Source organism: Meleagris gallopavo, chromosome Z (genome assembly GCF_905368555.1).
Source record: "Meleagris gallopavo chromosome Z, MGAL_WU_HG_1.1, whole genome shotgun sequence".
In the NCBI taxonomy this organism is placed as follows: domain Eukaryota; kingdom Metazoa; phylum Chordata; class Aves; order Galliformes; family Phasianidae; genus Meleagris; species Meleagris gallopavo.
Window position 1 is genome coordinate 51790889 of NC_139435.1, and position 18458 is coordinate 51809346.

Sequence of the window (18458 nt, forward strand, 5' to 3'; positions counted from 1 at the left end):
TTGGTCTACCATGTCCTGAAAATAATAGGTATTTGAACATAGTAACTTAATCATATTTCTCAATATTTAAGTCAATCCAAAGTTTTACTTGCAAAAGAGGAAGGTTGGTTATTGTTATGCCAGGTATGCTTGATGATTTGTGTTAGTTAACATGCAGATCATAATATATTCAAGCCTGTGAATTCATAATGATGGTTTTCACCACCAGCCTTAAAAATCACAATGCTAACAAACAGCTGTGAGGCCTGATTCTCAACCAATTTTTATTGGCATTCAATCTCATTAACCAAGAAAACAAAAAAGGCACTGTTGGTCATAGCCCATCATCTGTTTTATGTCATAAAACTATGATTTACGTACTTGTAGTCTCTAAAGCAAAATATCTGAGCTACTAGATAGACATCAGCACCCCAAAAACCATGACAGCTTCTCTTTCACAGATGTAACAAAATAGGAGGAGAGAGGGACTGAAGTGGTAATGAGAGAAAGAATGAGAACTCAAATTTCACTGCTAACTAGCAGTTAGCTACCTTAACTAGTTACCTTTATGTACAGCAGGAGTTCTCTCACTAGACGATGGAAAAAAAGCTATAGAAGTGTCTGTCTCAGACTTCTTGCCATAATCCACCTTTACTACGACATCCTTGGAACATGGAGATTTTTCTTGGGATGACAGTAATTCTTCTTTGGGAAAGCAAAGAAACACATTATAAACCACTGACTTGTCCCAGATGGTAGGAGACAGGTTTGTGACTATACTGAGATGATTTGCATTTAGCTAAACAGCTCAAATACATTGCCACTGTTATACTATGGCAAAGGGGGAAAAAACAAAAACAAACCTCCACCACAAATGAACAGCTTCTAAATACAAAGAGGCACCTGCTCTGAACAGAGCTTTAGTCTCTTTCTACCTCCTTCCAAGATTTTGAGTTTTGAATGCATTACCAAAGGCTAAACATCAAACAGAGCTACACTGAGGAAGTACAAATTTCATACTCATTACCATTTACATTATGGTGTTTTTTTTTGCAAATGTGTAGCACTGTAATGACAGTACCTCTAGCATAAATAGAATTTGAAAGTGGGAGCTAAATATAACTGCTGGCTAAAAACATCTCACATTGAGGTAAAGTTCTCCACAAGAGGAAAATCCTCTTAGCAATATTGGGTTTTGGTATCAGTTACCAGCAAGCACAAAAATTCAGATAATGTAAACATAACGTTGACAAGATGCCTTAAGTTTGAAACACACTACAAGAGCATTGCATTTTCTGCCATTATATTAATGGAGTTACACTACTGGTTTCATCTCACGTTGAGATTTTTTTTTTTTTTTTTTTTTTTTTTTACAATCAAAAAGGGGAAAAATGTATTTCATGAAACAGATTACATGCAAAAAAAAGATTGTAAACTCTAATTCCAAGTGAAGTTGATCTTTACAAGATCCCAAAACAAAATGCTTCTCATTTTTTTTCCCCCACGCTTGGCTTCAGTGGAGCTGTTTGGTAACTGCCAGAGTTAAAGCAAAATCATTTGTCTCAGTGGGTAGTAAGACGTTCCTGACACATTTTGAAACCCGACAGACTACTGTTGAGGTCCCTAAAGTACGTAGTGGCAAAGACAGTGCTGAAGGAAGGAGAGACACGTGACCCATACTACCTGATCAGGCAGTCCAAATCTAGAAATACTCAATGCCAATTTCATTCTTCAAATCGTTTCAGTAAAAATATAATTCCTTCGAAAGTAACAACTAATAAATACAGATAGTTGAAATGCAAAGAAAAGCAAGTTCTGTTGCTGAATATGGGTTATTTTTATTATACATTCCAGGCTCACTCATTTCAATGGCTTTTATTCTATGAAAAGACTGTGTGGGAGTCTTGCCTTTTTCACTTTTTTTTTTTTAGATAAACTACCTTCATTTAGTATTTTCAGAAAATGGTTTTAAAAGAAGTAGCAGCTAATAATGACAGGAAACAAAATCTTACCTTGCCCTTGAAGGTGAGAAATGTCTAAGCCCTCCTTTAGGCGGATGACAACCACACCATATTGAATGTCAAAGGCATCACTAAAAAGAGAACAACATAAAACATTCTACCTCTTCTTTCCCAGAAGATCTACTTTACATGCCCTCTGTAGAAAAATATTAATGATTAAATGTTGCCATTTAAACTTCCAAATCATACATTTGCTACAGTTTCAGTTTCAATTCTAAAGGAACACACGGAAAGGTTATCTACTATCTTTCCTCTCTCTCCTATATAGAACAATGATAAAAGAGTAATAGGCCATTCAAGTTCCACACAGATGATGACAGGATAAACTTGAAAATATAAATGATGCTGGAAAGTGAGGCATCAGAGAAAGGATTTATCTTGAGATCTTCCTGATAGTTACAAACTTCCAAGACATGTGGGTATTAAAAGGAATCTATGGAGTTGTAAGTTATAATGAAAATAGCTACTAGACACTTATTTCCATTGTATGTGATGGGGAAGAAACTCACTGGAAACTAAAAAAAGGAATCTTAGTTATTGTAGAAAAAAGACTGTAGAAAAAAGCCAGAATTAAAGTCTAAGTAAAATGAAGGACAAAAAGAATGCCCAGAGATTTAGGACCTCTAAGATGAAAATCTAATATAAAATTAACCACATCATATTGCTTGCATTATCCATTCATCAGTCTTTAAATTATAACAACTCATTACAACTAATTCAGATAACTCCTATGCTTTTCCCACAGAGGAATTCTGCAAGATTTCATTCAACACTTCTCATTAGTTTCACTACTTCTAAAGAAACGTTTCAAGTATCAACATTTTTGTAACAAATGCAAGAAAACTGAGATAAATTTAAATAGTTTTACCCATTATTTAATTTGTTAGATCTATACAGTACTGCATTGTGCATCTCAGAAACATTCCATTTCCCAGAAATTTTCTGAAAATACACTTGACCTGCAGTTACTATCTCCCAAAGTTTCTCAGTGTGATACAGAGAATCACTTTACTGATTTGACCACGAGAGTTCCCCAGTACAAGGCATTTCAAAGTAAATGATGAATAAAGAAAAAAGCAAACCCAAGAACTCACCAACATACTGCCTTATTTTCCAATCTATTTTGTACTTTTTTTTTTTTAAATAATAAATCTAATCTTGTTAATAACAAGATTGAGTGGGTGTGCTTTTCTAGAATCTGCCTATAATCCCTTTCCCATCTTTCTTTTAAGGGTATAGTAAAAAAAAGTGCAAAACACAGATGAAACAGGTTTAATAGTATATTAGGAAAACAAAAAGAATTCTCTGAATAAATGTTTTTCTAAAATGTTAGTAGTAGCAGTCAGTATTATTTTCAGACACAGATTTCCTCTCTCTTCTACCTTTTAGCTACTTTTTACTTTCGGTGTCAATGCAGTGCATCTGCACTAAATATCTTATAAAAGGGCAAGCTGCAGCCCAACAGTTGATTCATTTTCTACACCTAATCTTCACAGGGGAAAAAAAAGTAAGAAAACCCCCACTTTCAACAGAAAATATGATCTAATGAATTTAACAGACACATAAGACACTACTTCCTTCACTGAAGACAGGAACTGTTAAATCTCAGACTACTGCCACAACTCTTTCTGGACACAGAAGGAGTTATGTGGAAATCTGGTCTGCTAAAGCTATAAAGAGTTGCTCATATAATTCCTGTATCAGGAAAAAAAACTAGCTTTTCTGTATTGCAGTATAGACGAGTCTATCTGAAATATAGGTGGAGAGCTTATGCAACAAAGACACTGAGGTAGAAGTTCTTTCACTTCTTAAGAAACGTACTAAATGGAATACAAATGCAACCTCTCTGCATTTTCTACTTACTGGAATAAATTAATGTAGGTTTCAACATCTCTCATGTCACTTTGTCGCCAGTTTTTCTTAAATCCAACAACAAGAGTGTTAGGTCTCATTCTACCCAATCCAGCAGCCTAAGAACATAATACATTTTAAAATCGTGTTACTGAAACTAGTAAAGGTTAAATAATTTATTTCAAGCAGAAAATACAGCTTTAAAAAGTTTAAGATAACCTTACATAATGAAAAGACTTCAGCAAAGTGTAAAAACATTTCTGTTTTTTGACATTCAAAGTCCCTGTTTTCATTAAGAAAAAGGAAGAGAGGTAGACCTGCATTAAGTACTGTCCACCATCCCTCAAATCCTCTGCATGCACTGGAGCATAGAAAGCCTTCATTTTGTTTTTAATTAGCCATCGCTGGTATTTGGCCAAATCAGTTGACAGCTCCTTCATGGCTTGCCTCCGAGGACCCTTTCAAAACAAGGAAACATGAAAGAAGATGAACAAGAAGTATGAGCACAAGTAAAGCCCTGTCTTTGGTGTTTTGTTTTTTTAAGCTACTTTAATGCTAGAATCAAAATCAAACTTGTCTGAAACAGGACTGCAATTCCACCTGTGACTGTAAAAAAAAAAAAAAAAAACATGTTGCAAAGTCATCTTTTCTTTCAGTTTTTTCTTTTAATGACCTGCATCAGTATGCATCATTTCTCCTTCTAGACACCAAAATGCTCAAGACAGAATTGGGCAATATCTGCTTAAAAGCATACAATCGTGGATTGCACTAACCTGACTTTTTTTTTTTAGATAAGTTTTATTTAGAAAGCATGGTTAAGTTGAAGCATATATAAGAGTAATCAAGGTTTGTATTAGAAGTCACACTTTAAATGTTACATTTACTTAGATGTTCTTAGTACTGTACCTGCAAAAGAGAGACACTAAAATAGCTAGCAAAAAACTTTGTGATCCTAATGTTGTAAAGTGCATTCAGTAACATTTACCAAAGATGCAACAGCTACAATGCAGTTAACTGGAGTTTTGGGACAGGTAGTAGTACGACGAACACCTTGTATTAAGACAATTCATCACAACACTGTTCTGAGGAATGGTTATCTGAAGTTTGCTTCCTTCTGTCCCACCACTACCGGTGTTCAGTAGAAGATAGACACATTCTGTTCTAGTGCTTAAAGTGATTATGTTGTTTTTCATTTTTTGTTGCTTTTTTTTGTTGTTGTTGTTGCTGTTGTTGTAAAGTAGCAGTAAGTGCTGAAATTACGTCCCCAAGAACAAACCCTTTCCCCATTCCCAGGACTCTCAGATCCTGATAGAAGTGATGAAAAGTTAATGAAATACTCACGGCTAGTGAGAAACAGAAAGAGGGGAGGACATAACTGTTAATAACAACTAGAAATAATCGCTGTTTCAGCTTGCCAGCGGAACAAATCAAGTAACTGAGAGGATTAAAGATAGTTAGAAGCTAAAAACAGCTCTAAATTACCAGCTAAATGATACAAAATCTACTGCTCTGTAAGACTTACTTTAGCTTAGGTTGTATAAGAAATATTAGCATAGCAATGAACATATCTTGTTTCACTGAAACACAATGAGGAAAACTTGCCATATACTCATGCAACCAAGGCATGATGGAATACTTAAGACCAAATGATACAAGGGCAGAAAGAGACCTATACTATAATTCAATGTTCCCTTTACTCCTACAAGGCTTCCTAGGAATTTAAGTGTTAAATGGTCAAAGAATAATTTTGCAAATTTTCCCTGCTTTTCCACTATATTTCATGCATATCCTCCACCATGTTTACCACTGCAAGATCCCTTTAAGTACAAGTAGATGATAAAAAGCATACCACACAGATGTCTGTAATAGCTGCTTTAACAACTTTCGTAACTCCCTAAAATTGCGTCACACCTAAGTGGTGACACATACAAGAATAGGTCCTACTCTATTTGAACACCTCAGGATACTATACCTTTTCTTTAAAAAGGAAAGAGACAGTTTTGTTAAAGGAAAAAAAAAACAACAAAAAAACACAATATAACTTTAAAGAGAGAATACACTTACCATATGTACATGGCCGCAGATCATTAAGCCCACATTTTTGGTAAAAGCATGGACAAGGTGAAGTAAAGCTGGACGTGCATTTGGGGCACCTGTCATAATTAAGCACTGTGGCCTAAAATTGAGAATAAGAGTTGGGAGAAACAGTTACAATATTGTTTATCTTAAGAGTTTATATAGTTTAGAAAAGCTTATTCTAAGTACTGGACCCAAGAACACAATCTTCAGTGAAGAGAGTAATCTCATCTATTCTTACAAGACTATGTTAAATTAAGCAAAGATCAATCTTTCACAATTGTCAGCAGATCTACAATCGTTTCTAATAAATAATAAATAAGTAAATCCCATTAATTCTGAAAACTTACACATTTAAAAAGATCAGAAACAGACTTCAGACAAGACTAAGCCAGGCAGGTGAGTTTCTTCCTCTATTAGTCAGTCACATCCCTAGACTTTCTAGCTTACAATTCTTATATCATACAGGAAAACTGGCCTTACACAATTTTTCCTCTCATTGCCAGCTTGAGAAGCCAAGTTGTTCTAGTCTTCTTACTAATCAATTATAAAGATCAAATATCTGATCATTTATTTTAGAAGACTTTATTTTTAAGATAAGAATCAGTGAAGTTATGTATCCATCTCTCCAGAAGCTCCAAGTAATTTATTTATTTACTAAACTACTAAACTAGGTGAGAAGCCAGTATTAGGCCAAAAAATATTACTACTAAAGCTCCTTTGCTTACAATTGGCAAGAAGATCTATACCTTTCTCACAAAATAATTAGTGAAGTTTACAACTCAAAAAGTTACATATTAACTTCTGAACAAAAGAGCTGAAGTACTTCCAATGGAACCTAAAATGCATACTAGCCAGCAGAGCACTCATTATCAGCACAGGCAAGAAGTTTTATTTGGCAAGAATTTTCCTGTAACGTCTGTTTTTTCAGCCTGCGATCCAAAATAGGCTTGCACCAGAGACAATGCTACACTAATCACAGCAAGATAATATAAATTACTTATGCCAAATTTGAGATTTGCATTTAGACTGAAAATTGCTGCTCTTAATGGCTAAGCAACAACAAATCAGTTTCTGAAGTCAGACTATTTTGCTGATAACAGCAACTTAGCATCAGAGGTAAGACTGTTCATAAATAATCAGGGACTACTGGATTTCAGAAAGAGCTGTTTCATAAAACATTCCTCAAAGTTTAGTAAGTCAACATGCTTTTTTTGAAGACTTTTTTTAGAGCATATTTCCTCTGGAATTGCCTACTCCTGTGAAGTGGAATAAGTAATGCAGGATATTGCCTACTTCAGTAAGCTTTTCCTGGGTTGTCAGCAGCTGATAACAAATCAGTTCCCTCCTTCAGCTGTGTCAAATGTGTGTAGCCTATTTACCACAGCAATGAGAACATGTCTAATGTGAAACTGGTGTTGAGGACAGTACACACATCTCTGGGATTTTAGCTTAGATTTAGCCTTATGTGGACTGAACACTTTTTAGCAGTTGGGAGGTCATCTTTTCCAGTTCAGTTTCGTTAATAATCAACACAATTCACAGATCATGATGCAATCCATGAAAACATGATTTATCGTGACAATAAATAAATGGTCATCATTAACTGGGCTGCTTCTGAAACGGACTCTCAATCTAAAATAAAACGTTCATTTAGCCATGTCCGGACAATCTCCATGATATTGAAATTCAAAGCTGTGAAAATCCACAGGAAATAGACAGACAGTTTAATGGAAGTCATGTCAGCAATCATCATGAGTCTACCCTACTGATTACATAGCATAAATAATTTGTTGTATAAGACTGTTACCTGAAGTTTTTCACATGATCTTCCACTCCTGAAAGACGAATAGAATGCTGTAATGCATTCAAGTAAGTCAAAGCTTGAGTTGATGATCCCCAGTTCACATCTGTGAAATATGAAATTATCAGTATTTTACTTACAGCTATTCAACATGTTTTTTCTTAAATCATGTTAACACACAAGATTTAAGCTACACCTCAATGTGTTCTACACTACATAAAACAAACCCTCAAGTTACATATGCAATTCCAATTAAAGATAAAACTTACATGGAAGTTTTGGCAAATTAGTTTGTTATTTTACAATTATAGGAAGGAAGAACTGAGTTTTTTGCAACATTAAAGAGAACAACTTCAAAGCTGAAAAAATAATGCTTTTGGGAAGAAGATGCTTAAAGCTATGCTACATCACAGCAAAGGAAAAAACCACCTTAAAACAATGCCTCAACAAGTCAACTAATTTCTGTGAATAACTTGTGCAGTAAAGAGGACAAAGTCTAGATTAAGCAATACTACTTATTTTTTTTTTTTTAAAGTATGGAAATGAAAATTCCCAGTGTATTTGCTATTTGTTTCCACTTGTTTTTGATAACTACAATGAACTTATGATCCTTATGATCCAAACACTGAAACTACACAGCCCAGGATTTTCCTTATTGTCAGCATTCTTTGGCTCAGATAAGCTCCATCTTTCACTTACAACCACACAGCATTCTTAGAGGAAGAAAGAGTGTATATATTCCTCTTCAAAGCTACAGGAATGGTGTACTGAAAAAAAACCAGATACTACAAAATCCCTTTTCCAACTGGAAAGGTAAAGAAATACTCCCTTTCACTTCTGGCCAGAAATACGCTTCCAGAAGTTTGAATCAAGCAAACATAATTAGTTTCCTATTTCCACCCTCCCCAACCCCAACTCCCCCCCCCTCCCCCCCCTCCACACACACACTTCTTCCATCTTCCACATCCCACTTCTTCCCACTAGAACCAGGAATGGCCCCTATACATACCTGGTTTCTTGTAAGTGACATAAATGTAGAGTCCAAGGACTATGACATATGTTAAAAGCGCGGCCCACCAGTTGATGACAAACATCACAATACAGCACAGAATGGCTCCAACAAGAGAAATCCACATATTGTAGTATTTGAAAGCAGGACGCCAACCTAGTCAAAATTTAATTTGGAGGATAAGGGAGGAAAGAGGGGGAAATAATGTAATTCAAGGGAAAGAAGGTCCTGTCCCTCTTCTCCCTCCTTAGTGTTCTGAATCACATTTCACCACAAAACACACCAGTTTCAGTAGTATAACAAATAGAGACTTTGGCACGTTTACAAAAACTTAATTTTTCACCATTTATCAAACTAATTCACATTTTTCTTGCATAGATACGTAAAAGTTCCCAATGTTGTCTTCTAAAAGCTATCTCTAAAGGTTGAAGATGTTTGTGCCAGTATGTTTACTGAAGCAGAATAGAAGTACCTTTGGCAATAAGTTTCAAGAAAATTGATTTTTGCTTTCAAAGCAAAACCTCAGCCTATGTGTAACGTAAGTCATCAGCCTAGTACCTCTCCCTCTCATACTTTCAACTGCTTTTAGGTACGTTTATATTTCCACACAAATTTTCATTACATGAAAAGCCCCCATTTCATCAATACATATATTCCACAAACATATTCGTACAGAGCTGTGCAGTAACCGAAACATCTAGGGACATTTTAGCATAGGGGACCAGGTATGAGAAACACTAGTCTGCAAGTACTGTTCCTTGGTTCAGTCTTGTATTTTAACTGGCCTCCCATACCAAACAAAGGCTATAAAAACATGTCCATTCCACTACTTCCTTCTGGGCTGGAAGACTAAATATATTACTGAGAAATCTAAAGATGACAAAAAAGTGGGTCTTGAACACCAGAAACTGATTTAGCAAGAAAACTGTCTTGAACAGACAGTCTTAAGTATACTTGATGAGAAATGAAGGAATATTATCAGAGATCTATTCAAGAGTTACTGAACAAGTACTGAATTATCTTCTGTTTCCGCAGCAAAACTGACAAACACTTGTAGCTCCCAAGCTATTCTTGGGAACCATTCTATCCTTCAAATTTTGGGAGGCTCGAGTTATTTAAGAATAACTCAGACGTGTCATGAAAGTGAAATAGATATTTAGTATTGAATTAAAGCAGACTTTCATTTACATTAGTAGCTTTTCAATTTTTCTGCACTTAGGAATTGCAAGATAAACTTTGAACCCAAGAATATGGTTCCTACCTGGAGATTTTGCAAGAGATGCATGGAACACAGAAAAGTTAATCAAGGCATATGAAGCCAAGAAGAAGTTAGAGATAATTGGAGCGATGACGTTCAGTTCAGCTGCAGAACAAAAATGAAGTAGAATGTTATAATATATACCATCTAATGGCTTTGTACATTTCAGAGTTAACTCAACCTTATGTTACGTAGGCAAAATCACTTTGTGCTTTCCAATAAATGCAGCTACTAACTTAAATGTCTCTTATTAACTGAGTTATCTTCTGATAGTCAGGAAACGCAAGTTTCAGTTTTTTAAAAATACAGCATTTTTACATCAAGTGTTCCACAACTGCTTCTTCTGATTACTATACGCTTTCTTAAAATAACTTGAGCGAATTTCTTTCCCACCATGGTTTGATTTAACACTGCTGTAAATATATTGGGTTCTGAAGAACCCGAAGTCAAATTTCTTTAGTTTACGTCTCAGTTCCAACAAAAAAGAGTAAAAGGCTAGTAAGAACAAGAGACTTTCATCTATGGCAAATGGTAAGAGCAAAATTAGCATGAACAAATATGACAAATATGCTAATTTGCTTGCATTTTAATTGAAAATCTCAATTAATGGTATTAGTATTAGTACATTATTACTTATCAATTCCACTGCAACAGTGATGAATATTTTCTTTTCAGAGACAGAGATGGAAAGGAAAGCATCAAGCTCTTCCATGAGGCAGCACAGTACAAAAAATTCATACCAGTATCCTCTCTATTAAAAAGCAGCAATCACAATGTGTCAATTTGCAAGCATTCAGTTGTTATAATCAAGCCTCCAGTCACCTTGTTGCAGTTGAGAAAGCACACACACACACACACCTCAGATTGGAAAGGATAAAACAGCATAAAAGGAAGAGCTGAGAGTGCTAGCACAGAACACACAGGCAAACATAGCAATATCAGTTCACCATCTTCCTAGAACAAATGTAATCTTTCACCTAGACTATCTTCACCACTGCCAATAGCAGCAGCAATCATCTCTATCATCTGTAGAACACACTTTAAAAAGTTCTGTTCATCTAAGCTTGCCATTTACTGAAGCCATTTGTAATTATTAAAAATCTAAATTAAATTTTCATATTTACAACATATTACATCATTCTACTTTAAACAAAATGTATTTCGTTCATTAACAGTATGTTACAACAGATGCCTGAAGTGATTAGAGAAAGTGAAATCTACTTACTGTTCAATTTAGATTTATTCTAGTTCTAAGCATTGAGATATTTAGGATCCAGAAGAAAATCCTTAAACTAAAATTTAGAATCCTCACTTAGAAATCAGCTGTGTGTTAGATCTCAGGGACAATATCATCAAGCCATGAGATGGAAAAGAATGCTTTATGAAAGACAAAAAGGAGATCCAGATTTACTTTAATTTCAAACTAACCAATTAGTATGAATCCAAGAGCAATTAAAAATGTTAGAAGATATCCTCTCAGTGGTTCATTGTTCTTCCCATAGCCTTTAGCAAACATCTGAAATCCTGGATAGATGTTGTCCTTGCACAAAGCCTAAAAAAATAAAATGCAAGAGTTAGTGTGCACTTAGTTAAAAAAATATCCTTATTAATGTTTACTAATGCTGTCTTTCACTGCATATATCATCTTCCTAGAAGAAGCTAACCTGTACTTATTCTGTTAACAATTGTCTTACCATTTCAGTTTTTTGCTTTTCCAATATTCTATCCTTCAGTAGCAAGTGCTGCTCTTCACTAAATGCTTTACTGTACTTCACAGGTGTCTTACAGAGAGTCTCTCGTTAAGGAGAAAACCAACTTCTTCAGAAAGTGGAAAGTTTACCTAACATTTACAGTAGTTCCCTAAATCAACACGTCTGTTTATATTCTGCAACAAAGCCTCTTCTACGTTTGACTATTTACTGACATTTTGGGGAAGAAGGTCCACCAGAGAACAGTAAAGTTTTATTCAATTAAAAAGAACATGAAATAAAAATAATAAGATTAAGGAGTTTAAGAAGGAGGGGCATTCATTTGGAAACACCAACAAAATTAATGTGAAGAGACGTAAACAAGAACCGGTTCACAATTACATTATTTTGTGAAAGTATTGAAAGGATTCTACAGGTTCTACTTTGATTATTTTGAGGAATGAATTAATCTATTATTTTTTACATTATGCTAGTGGTATTTCATTTCTTGGAACTTCCTAGTTCCATGAAAAGCAATTTACTGAATATCTAGACGTTATACTCCCCTCACTCCAAGATAGCAGCATGTTTGGCTGCCACATATAAACACCCTGGGATGCATGACCATTAAGATCCCAGTTTCAAGAGTAACCATCACTTCATTCACTTCAACTCATTTGAATGCTTGGTTTGTTCCAAAAGGCAGAAAGTCTTGGATAAGTGACATTACAAAGGTTGGTAATAACTCACTCATAAGAAAGTAACCAGAAACACTTAAGATCTGACATAAGTTACATTCTAGCCACATTTACTAAAAATAGGATGCTGTTTTCCCATTTTAAGCACCAGGTAAACAGATTACAGATTAATCTACTGGACTCAGCAGTTACAAGTCATGATTACGGTATGTCAGAGTCCCTTTTCCAAAATTCTCATTTGAAACTTAATTAGAATTAATCTTTAAAAGATTATGGTTTTGCATCCATACTTACCTGGAAGATTTTAGGCGCACTCACAAGAGATGCTAGTGCAGATGACAAGGTAGCTGAAAAAATGCCTGCAGAAATCAGGGGTGCAAACCCTGATACCATGCTCATCACCTAAAAGTAGAAAAACTTTGTTTTTGGTGGGTTTTTTCTTGCTGTTGTTGTTTAAAAAAAAAAAAGTTAAGAAGTATAATATTGTAACTACACAAGCTACTATTAACAGCACACAAAAAGTATATAAAAATACTTGGTACTCTTCACTTACAAGTCAAATTCACACATTCACATCTATGGATGAACGAGGGCCAAAGAGGGGGAGTAGGAATTAAGGTTAAAAAATCCCCGATCCACGACAAGAGAAAGTAGCTTATCAGATAGTATTTAGTCCAACCATGTAAACTGACTGATGGCAGAAGTCTCAATGGACTAATAAAAAAGAAAGGAAACTTCAGCCATAGAAGAAAAATACACATTATACATCATTTTGACCATCCAGTCACTAAGAAACAGCCCAAGTAACAAAGCAACTGAATTTGGGGAACATCTTGGGAAGGTTTGTTTTATGTTTTGCCACAGTTAAGTCAGGTTTGCTTCCCATTCTCACTCCAATTTGTTTCCCATTCCTATCTACAAGGACAGAACAAGCTTGGTTCTCATATCCATAATGATCATATTTTCAATCATCTGAATGAAATACAATATACCATTACTGGCAGACTGAAAGACTAGCAATAAATGCTGAGTAAACCAGATGTAGAGAAATGTTAATATGATCAAAAAATCCCAAATCAAAAGCAAAGCAGTTTCTTGTCTAATTGTCATACATCCTCAGAATGGCAGAAGACGGTAGTTCTAATGCTCTACTCTTTTATCATAGATGCATACAGCATTTCAAGTGTCAGTTAAGATAAAGAACCATGAATTTAAGAATAGTCATGGTTTTAATGGATACTTTCCGTATGAAATTAAAGTTTAGGCTGCTTGAAGACAGAGTATTTAATAATTTGATAACATCTTGAAAAGCTTAGAATTTTACTCAGAGCAAACCTAGCATGGCAACGTCCTTCTAACAGCAGTTCTGGAGTGTTTCTAAATTTAGATTATTTTTTTTTTTCCTGAACTAGAATAAGGCAATGCTCCACAGGTACACAGATTACAAAAGAAAATATTTTACTCTAATAAAATGGTCTGCTCTTATACACACTCGTGTGGAACTTCCTATGCTGCAGCTGATGTCCGTTTCCCCTCGTCCTGTCTCCACGTACCACTGAAAAGAGACTGGCCTCACCGCTATGGCCGCCACATCTCAGGTATTTATAAATCTGGATCAGGTCCCCTCTCAGTCGTCTTTTCTCAAGGCTAAACAGACCCAGTTCACTTAGCCTTTCTTCATAGGGGAGATGCTCCAGGCCCTCCACCATCTTTGTGGCCCTCCGCTGAACTCTTTCCAAGAGATCCCTGTCTTTTTTGTACTGGGGAGCCCAGAACTGCACACAGTACTCCAGATGAGGCCTTACCAGGGCACAGTAGAGGGGGAGGATCACCTCCCTCGACCTGCTGGACACGCTCTTCTTAATGCATCCCAGAATGCCATTGGCCTTTTTGGCCACGAGGGCACACTGCTGGCTCATGGCCAACCTGTTGTCCACCAGGACGCCCAGGTCCCTCTCTGCAGAGCTCCTCTCCAGCAGCTCATCCCCCAGCCTGTATTGGTGCATGCAATTATTCCTCCCTAGGTGTAAGACCCTACACTTGCTTTTGTTGAACCTCATCTGGTTTCTTACTGCCCAGCTCTCCAGCCTGTCCAGGTCTCGCTGAATGGCAGCACAGCCTTCAGGCGTGTCAGCCAATCCTCCCAACTTCGTATCATCAGCAAACTTGCTGAGGGTGGCCACTATCCCCTCATCAAGGTCATTGATGAAGATGTTGAACAAGACCGGACCCAGCACAGACCCCTGGGGGACACCACTGGTTACAGGTCTCCAGCCAGACTCTGCACCTCCAGTGATGACCCTCTGCGCTCTGCCAGTCAGCCAGTTCTCAACCCACCTCACTGTCCACTCGTCTATCCCACACTTCCTCAGCTTTGTTATAAGGATGTCGTGGGAGACAGTATCAAATGCCTTTCTAAAATCAAGGTAGACTACATCTACCACTCTTCCCCCATCCACCCAGCATCATAGAAGGCCACCAAGTTGGTCGAGCACGACCTCCCCTTGGTGAACCCATGCTGACTACTCCTGATAACCTCCTTTTCTCCCAGTTGTCTGGAGATGGTATCCAGCACAAGCTGTTCTATCACCTTTCCAGGGACAGAGGTGAGGCTGACAGGCCTATAATTACCTGGGTCTTCCTTCTTGCCCTTTTTGAAGACCGGAGTGACAGTGGCTATCCTCCAGTCTTCAGGAACCTCCCCTGTTATCCAAGACCTCTCAAAAATGATGGAGAGCGGTTCGGCAATGACCTCCGCCAGCTCCCTCAGCACACGTGGATGCACCCCATCAGGTCCCATAGACTTGTGGACCTTAGTACTGCCTAGGCGCTCACGCACGTCCTCTTTCCTGACTAAAGGGAAGTCTCCCATTCCCCAGATCCTCTCCCTAACCTCCAGGGTGTGGGATTCCTGCAGGAGAGCCTTTTCACTGAAGACGGAAGTAAAGAAGGCATTCAGTATCTCTGCCTTCTCAGCATCCCCCATTACCAGAACCCCCCCCTCACTTAGTAAGGGGCCCACATTCTCTCTAGTTTTCCTTTTGCTGTTAACATACTTGAAGAAGCCTTTATTATCCTTTATCACTTTAGCCAGATTCAATTCCAGATGGGCTTTAGCCTTCCTCATTACATCCCTGCAGGCCCTGACTACATTCCTATATTCTTCTCAAGTGGTCAGACCCTTTTTCCACATTTCATGGACCTTCTTCTTTCCTTTGAGCTTGTGCATGAGCTCCTTGCTCATCCACACAGGTCTCCTGCCACCTTTTCCCAATTTCTTGCTCACAGGGACGCACCGATCCTGAGCTTGGAAGAAGAGCTGTTTAAATGCTGACCAGCTCTCAGAGGCCCCCTTACCTTCTAACACCAAGCCCATGGGATAGCTCCAAGTAGGTCCCAGAAGAGATCGAAGTTGGCTCTCCTAAAGTCCAGGGTAGCAATCCTACTTATTGCTTTGCTTCTTCCACTCAGGATCTTGAACTCCATCATCTCATGATCACTACAACCCAAACCACCCCCAACCTTTACTTCCTTAACAAGTCCATCCCTGTTGGTGAGAGTAAGGTCCAGTAACACCCCTCCCTGCGTCGGTTGCTCCACCACCTGCATCAGAAAGTTGTCTTCAACACACTGCAAGAACCGTCTGGACCATGCATGCCTGGCCATGTTGGTCGTCCAGTAAATATCTGGATAATTGAAGTCCCCCATGAGCACCAGTGCCTGGGAACGTGACGCTACATCCAGTTGCTTTTGGAAGGCCTCATCAGCCTCCTCATCCTGATGATCAGGGGGCCTGTAGTACACACCCACAACAGCGTCACCCTTACCAGCCTGCCCCTTGATTCTCACCCATAAGCTCTCCACTGCTACATCACTCTCCCTCAAGTTAAGTTCAATACATTCTAGCTGCTCTCTCACATAAAGAGCAACTCCACCACCCCGCGTAGCCAGCCGATCTTTCCTAAAAAGCACATAGCCCTTCATGACAACATTCCAGTCATGCGAGCTGTCCCACCACATCTCTGTGATCGCTATGAGATCATGACCTCGCAACTGCACGCAGAACTCCAGCTCTTCCTGTTTATTCCCCATGCTACGCACATCAGTATACAGGCACTTAAGAGAAGCAGCATCCCCCCACCCCTCTCCAAGCCTTTGAACTCCATTGTCTCCACCCATCAAGTTCTGTTTGGAGCCTCGAACGGCCCCCTCAGTCCCAGCGGTCCTCATTTTGTCCCCTTCCCCCTTCATACCTAGTTTAAACACCTGTCAATAAGTCCCGCCAGTTCCTCAGCTAGAACCCTCTTTCCCCATGGAGACAGGCTGCTTCATTTGCAGCCATCATGCCAGGTGCTGAGTAAATTGCCCCATGAACAAAAAAAACAAAACTCCTGCGTTTGCATCAACTCCTAATCCATTTGTTCAAGAGATGGGCTTTTAGCCTCATCCCAGTATCCTTTCCTGCCACTGAAGGTACAGATGTAATAACCACCTGCACACCTGTTCCTTCAATTACTCGCCCCAGTCCCCTGAAGTATCTTTGATAGTCTTCAGGCTTTTCTCACAAACTTCTTCACTGCCAGCCTGTACTATCAATAGTGGATAGTATCAGAAGGGCAGATCAGTCTGGGAAGTCTCCTAGCAATGTCCCTGACCCATGCCCCAGGGAGGGAGCACACCTCTCTGCGGGTAGGGTCGGGCCAGCATATAGGGCCTTTGGTTCCTTGCAGCAGGGAGTTGCCTATGACAACCACCCTTCTATCCCTTTTCGGGTGGAGGAAGCCTTGAGGCGCGGGGTTGATCGCTTCCCCCGAGGCACCCTCACTTTGATAGCAGGCCGACAGCCTGACGTAGGTACACATACTTATGACCAAAACACAGAATCCATCAAAACAAGTGCTTTTTATCTGTGGACTAGTCTCTACCCAAACCTTTGTAGGGATATTAGAAAAGCGTAGGGCAGAAACTACTATAAGGCAAGTTTAATTCAATTACTAATGAGTATGTTTTTCTTGGTTCCTTTCAGACCCTTACAAATAATTCACAAGCACAAGCTATGAAGTCTGAATTAGATATGAAGTTTGAAGGTTAAAGACTAGAATGCCCCCACAAGCCCAGGGTTTTTAAATATTACAACATTAGATTTCATGAAGCCTCAAAACACACCTATCATAAAATATAATAGTGTGACAAGTACATATCAACATTTTTAAAAGCGTATTTGCTAAGAAAAAAATAAGTTACTGAAGCAAACTATCTATGATTGCTACACATTACTTAAACAATGAGCACATCTATCCACACCAGTGAATGATGACATTCATATCTAAGCAGAGTGAGCCTGCAGTCTCAACACCTAACCTATGCAGTTTACTAAGGAGAAACGTAAATATTTATAACCACGTAAGTATAAACAGGCTGAAGTTTAACATAGCTACCTTGCTTTTCTCACGCCTTCTAGAGGGTACTGCTTAGCTATTTCAGACAAACTTTGTACTTATGGTAAGAATTTTTAGCCTACTGATTTTTCTTAATAAGCAACACAAAAAATCCACAAAATCCAGTGAACAAGTACAAGAAAAGCTTCATACCTGAAAATTGTTCATCAGTCCATAGTGACACTCTTTCTGACAGGATGAGAAATCATAGTTTAACTTGCATGCTGCTGTAGTGCAATTTGTCAGCTCAGTGATAATAGTGTTATTAATGTTCCCTGTGGCATCTCGAACAACACAGGTGCCTAGAGTGGACCAAATCACAAAAATAAGCATCAGACCAAGCCCAAACTTATAGACATGCATCAAACTCAAATACTTTTCAACATAAGCATGTTTCTTACAGAGGTACATTAAATGCGTCATTAACAATTTTTAATACATTTCTGTTTCAAGCACATTTACCTTGATGTACAAACAAACTTAATGCCAAGTTTGAAAACAGTTTTTTCTAAAACTTGAGTCTAAAAGGAAGAATCTTAGCACAGAGGAAAAGTATGTAACGGAATTGACAACATTTAACAGTGCAATTCTTAGCTCAGTATCTTATTTACTGAATCATGAGTTTCCCCTTATTAT

At 38.0% G+C, this 18458-nt stretch overlaps 1 protein-coding gene across 2 annotated transcripts in view; it reads right to left on the minus strand.

Annotated features, from left to right (window-relative positions):
- The window catches only part of SLC12A2 (solute carrier family 12 member 2), a 59670-nt gene that overhangs the window by 12548 nt on the left and 28664 nt on the right, over positions 1 to 18458 (minus strand). The window contains exons 10-20 of one of the 2 annotated variants that reach the window (XM_085214546.1): positions 17976 to 18124; positions 12679 to 12786; positions 11427 to 11550; positions 10002 to 10103; positions 8741 to 8896; positions 7738 to 7837; positions 5916 to 6027; positions 4169 to 4309; positions 3864 to 3970; positions 1992 to 2071; positions 544 to 681 (exon numbers count right to left, since the gene is read on the minus strand). In XM_085214546.1, coding sequence (XP_085070672.1) covers positions 544 to 681; positions 1992 to 2071; positions 3864 to 3970; positions 4169 to 4309; positions 5916 to 6027; positions 7738 to 7837; positions 8741 to 8896; positions 10002 to 10103; positions 11427 to 11550; positions 12679 to 12786; positions 17976 to 18124 — 1317 coding nt within the window. Of the gene's footprint in view, positions 1 to 543; positions 685 to 1991; positions 2072 to 3863; positions 3971 to 4168; positions 4310 to 5915; positions 6028 to 7737; positions 7838 to 8740; positions 8897 to 10001; positions 10104 to 11426; positions 11551 to 12678; positions 12787 to 17975; positions 18125 to 18458 lie in introns of both variants that reach the window. The other variant, XM_085214545.1, reaches the window with a different exon arrangement.